This window comes from Papaver somniferum, chromosome 6 (genome assembly GCF_003573695.1).
Source record: "Papaver somniferum cultivar HN1 chromosome 6, ASM357369v1, whole genome shotgun sequence".
NCBI classification, from domain to species: domain Eukaryota; kingdom Viridiplantae; phylum Streptophyta; class Magnoliopsida; order Ranunculales; family Papaveraceae; genus Papaver; species Papaver somniferum.
Window position 1 is genome coordinate 43,335,330 of NC_039363.1, and position 4,939 is coordinate 43,340,268.

At 41.6% G+C, this 4,939-nt stretch overlaps 1 protein-coding gene across 1 annotated transcript; it reads left to right on the forward strand.

Moving 5' to 3' along the window:
- The first annotated feature begins 1,627 nt into the window (after nt 1-1,627).
- LOC113287410 lies at nt 1,628-4,939 on the forward strand. The gene is made up of 2 exons (XM_026536158.1): nt 1,628-1,778; nt 2,356-4,939. Exons 1-2 carry the CDS (start codon nt 1,772-1,774, stop codon nt 4,434-4,436), a joined length of 2,088 nt encoding a protein of 695 aa, XP_026391943.1. The 5' UTR covers nt 1,628-1,771; the 3' UTR covers nt 4,437-4,939.

Here is a 4,939-nt window from a genome sequence, read left to right on the forward strand (position 1 = left end):
GCATGCTTTGGCGCGGAGACGTGGCTGGCATAGTTGGCATGCCTTGGCGCGGAGACGTGGATGGCATGGTTTGCCATTGGAACGGTGGTGCGGCTGGCATGGTTGACATGCCTTGGCACGGAGATGTGGCTGGAACGGCTTGCCATTGGCACGGTGGCGCGGCTGGCATGCTTTGGCGCGGAGACGTGGCTGGCATGGTTTGCCATTGGCACAGTGGTGCGGCTGGCATGGTTTGCATGACTTGGCGCGGAGATATGGTTGGCACGGCGGCGCGACTGGCATGCTTTGGCGCGGAGACGTGGCTGGCATGGTTTGCCAATGGCACGGTGGTGCGGATGGCATGGTTGGCATGCCTTGACACGGAGATGTGGCTGGCACGGCATGCCATTGGCACATGCGGCTGGCATGCCTTGACGCGGAGACGTGGCTGTCATGGTGGTGCGGCTGGCATGGTTGGCATGCCTTGGCGCGGAGATGTGGCTGGCACGACATGCCATTGGCACATGCGGCTGGCATGGTTGGCATGCCTTGGGGCGGAGACGTGGCTGACATGGTTTGCCATTGGCACGGTGGTGTAAGAATTTAGGGTTTGGTGTGCGAAGGTGATGTCGGTCAATACTAAGGGTTCTACCGTGGAACATGACACATATATATGTAAAAAAAAAGGTACCCTGGTAATTCTTACGTATGTGTGTTGAATGATTCAATAAATGCGCTAGTGGTCCTAGTGACGTCATGTCATATGTAAGTTTTTACGATTTTAATCCTAAGCTAAAAACCACCATCAACAACTAGATGAGGGATCCCATTGACTTATAAACTACCCAATTAAGCCTCATCAAACCAACGTGGGACTAGGATCCCAACAATTTATAACCATATTAGAGTGTTCATAACCTACAAGAACAGGTGTGGCACCATTTGGCTTGACAACACAAAAGGTGGCAGTTGAAGTTGGCGGTTATGGAAACTACTCGGACACTTGGCTGTCCAAGGCTTGTGCAAGCGGTTGCACAGAAGTTTTGGCCTGATCTTTAACTTGCATAAATAACCTAGAGATTAATAAGTTTGGTGTTGTTCGATTGGAGAGAATAACCACTAATGTAGAGAGTGTTTTAGGCATTCACCAAGAGGGTGAATGGCCTTTTTTGGTCCATATGATGGACGAGTTTTGTAATCTTCCTTTAACGCAATAAAATTGGTTTGTTGCAGTATTCTTTGTGTTCATTGTGTTGCTGATTTGTGTGAGAATTGTTTAAGTACATGGCAGAACCTCTAATGCTTATGGGGACATGAAGAGTTAGAGAGAAAGAAGAAAAGACTTTTGTTGTGCAAAGCCTTTGGAGTGAAGGCAGATGTGTACTTTGATGCAAGTATGCAAGGCTGAGTGATTGTGGGTGAAGTTGATTCACTAAACCACAATCATTACCGGTCATGTACCATGAAAATTTTAAGAGATTAACGGACATGTGGCAACTAGCACGACAATCTATTCAACTGATGTAGTAGTACGTTGTTGGAAAATCATTGATGGGGAAGTTTTTTTTTTTTCTTTTTTTTTTATGAATCCACCCCAAAAGTGGCTTCCCCCTAACAATATCATAATCCAACAAATCAAAATAGAAAATAAAATAAAATAAGGAACACGAGAAAGAGGTCGTGTTTCTCTTTCTTCTGTGAAAGCTTCAAAGAGGATTTGCTCAAGACCTAGATGTTTTTGATCCAAAATACAATAAAATATTGTTGACTTCAAAACCCTAACCTTAAATAAATGGAAGGTAAAATATTTCATTACTCCAAACACCTTATTCTCTTCTTCACTCGTCACAGTTATTACACAAAATTGATTTGTTTTTTTCTTTACCAAATTTAGGTTTTATTAAGTGAAAAGAGCATTGCACGGTTTAAAGAATCGAAAGTTAGGATTTTGTTCGTTTTCATCTCTGTATGGATTTGGTGGAATTAGTTAGAGGACCATTTAAGAAGCGTTCTAGTATCCTTTTTTTTTTAACTCAATTATAGGACTCTTTTTCGATTTTTTTTTTTTTGACCGAAATAAGACCCTGTAAAATATAATCAAGTGATTGGTATCTGAACTGATCCTTAATTTTGAGTGGATAATGAGTTCACCGTATCTTTGTATTTCTTGCTTGAGACTAAAATGTTACTGGAGTTATGATTTGGGTGCTCATTTTCTCTTAAGCTATTATTTTGATTTATGTATTTATGCTGTTTGAATGGCACTTGATGAAGCTGTCAAAATTAGATGCATTATTTTTATGTTGTTTGATTTGCTAATTTGGTAGTATTGTTTATGCTAACCGACTTGTGTGATTAAAAATTTCTAATTGACAGGGGAATTCCCCGACCAAGGATCAAGAGGGTCTGGGACTAAAGGGGTTAGCCTATCGTCACTTGGTAGGCATCGTAATCGTAAAGAGTTTCTTCGGAAGTTCGTCGATAGTGGAATCTTGACAGCAAGTCTTGAGGACTGGTTTTCTGAATTATCACAAACTTCATTTCCTAAAAAGCCTGTATTTGATGTTCTTTTTGAGTTAAAAGACCTTCAAAAGTTTGACTATGCGTTAGAAGGGGTTCAATTTCAGCAGCTGATTCGGATGCCGAATACTGTTTACGCTTCAACTTCAGATGCTATGGCAGCAACTACGTATCTTGCAATTGAAGACTTCCTACATGCAGGTGTAAAGGGCTTGTGGGAGACATTTTGGAATCAGGATGGATCTTTGCCTTTTTCTGTTGCTTGTCTACACCGTGAAAGTTTCAAATTTTATCATGCTGAGAAGGAAATTGCAAGTGGAAAACTTGGAGGAATATGTGCCACGACCATAATATTGAAGGATACTTGGCATCCACATGGGAAACGCGACCAAATTCTTGAGCTAGCACTTGTAAGACCCGATATTCGAAGTCCCGCTGTCGAAAATGGCCAACAACTATCTCTTTCTGTATTAGGGGATGCAGTTTTCTTCGTGCTGCGTATATTATTGACAAGAACCCTAAGCAGATCAAATGCTCATCATGGTTCTAAATCTGTATTTGTACTTTTTGTTGATTCTCAGTACGGTGGGGTTGTAAAAGTTGAAGGTGATGTGAATAAATTGAACCTTGATCCAAACAATGTCTATGAATGTGCATCTGAATGGGTCAGAGAGCATTCACATATCTCAGTGTCTTCAATAGATAGGATCTGGAACAAGCTTGGAAATGCAAACTGGGGAGATATCGGCGCTCGTCAGGCACTTCTAGCAACATTTCATTGTATTGTTCAGTTTGCAGGATTGCCAAAACAGTCTATTGATGATTTGGCGGCAGCCCGCAGTTCTCATCTTCAGTTCCGAAGGGCTGAAAGACACGTGGGTAATGGTAGAGTAAATGGAAATGGTGTATTTCGGTTCCAGCAGTCCAGTGTTTGCCCTGAAATTGTTGAACTTCATGATGAATCCAAACAGGTAATAGATTTGGAGGCAGGATCTATTTTATGGCTAGAAGACTCGAATTGGCAGAAGGGTTTTCAGATAAATGAAGTTTTCAGTGATGGTGAACTTCCATTCTATAGTGCAACTCCAGTGGAAGAACCAGGAAAGGCTCTATTTCTATATGTAGGTTCACATCCTTCTCAGCTGGAACCAGCATTGGAAGATATGACGTTATGGTATCAAGTTCAGAGGCAGACTAAGATACTGACTCTTATGAAACAAAATGGTCTTGCTAGCAAGTATCTTCCTCACCTGGTTGCATCTGGCGTAATAATTCACCCTGGTCAGTGTCGAAGACCTAGCTCTGGTGCGAATTGTGACCACCCCTGGTGTGGGACCCCAGTCCTTGTAACCAATCCAGTCGGTGAATTAGTTTCAGAGTTGGTAAGTGATCAGCGATTTGGACCAGATGAGGCTCTCAGGTGCTGTCATGACTGCTTATCTGCCCTGTCAACTGCTTCCTCAGCAGGAATTCGGCATGGAGATATCCGTCCAGAGAATGTAATACGAGTAAGCTCTGGTGTGAGACATCCATATTATGTTCTTATTGGCTGGGGACATGCAATTATTGAAGAAAGGGATCGACCGACCATGAATCTTCATTTTTCTTCAACGTATGCTCTACAGGAAGGGAAGTTGTGCTCTGCTTCAGATGCAGAGAGCTTAATCTACTTGCTTTATTTCTCATCTAGTGGTGGTGGGCTGTTGCCCAAGCTAGATTCTGTTGAGGGTGCACTGCAATGGAGAGAGAAAGCATGGTCAAGAAGATTGATTCAGCAGAAACTTGGGGAAATTTCAGCTATTCTTAAAGCCTTTGCGGATTACGTAGACAGTCTCTGTGGAACACCATATACTATGGACTATGAAATATGGCTTAGAAGAATGAGGACAACTTTCCACGAGGATCACCATGTGAAGGAAGTCGTCGCGTCAGGTTAGGGCATAAACTTTTTTTTTCTCCCCAGAGCACCAAACCAGTGTTACAGGTCTAAAACATTAGGAAAATTGAATTTCCATCTCTGAAGGAAAAGATAATCCCACGAGGTTGATGCAGCTTGATGAGAATTTTCTAGGACTGGTATGATTGAAAGGAAACCCAAGGTGAATATGACCTTGTGAATTAGAATTGTGCAACTGAAGGATGTTAATGGTGCCCCAGTAAACCTTTAACTTCTGTGCAGTACTTCTGCAACTTGTGGTATTTCTCATAGATCTGAAGAAGTACTTATGTGCAGTACTTCATTTAAATATCTTGTGAATCACTATACCATTTTCCTCTCGGAATTCAAAAATTTCAGAAATGCCTCTAGTTTTTTGTGCTAAAGGTTGTGATGATCTTGGTGAGTGTGAAATTAGTAAATTGTATTTAGCATATACTGTATAAGTTGTAGTTTTCATTTGTAATTATCTATATATAGCATATAGTTAAAGTTTTCATATTA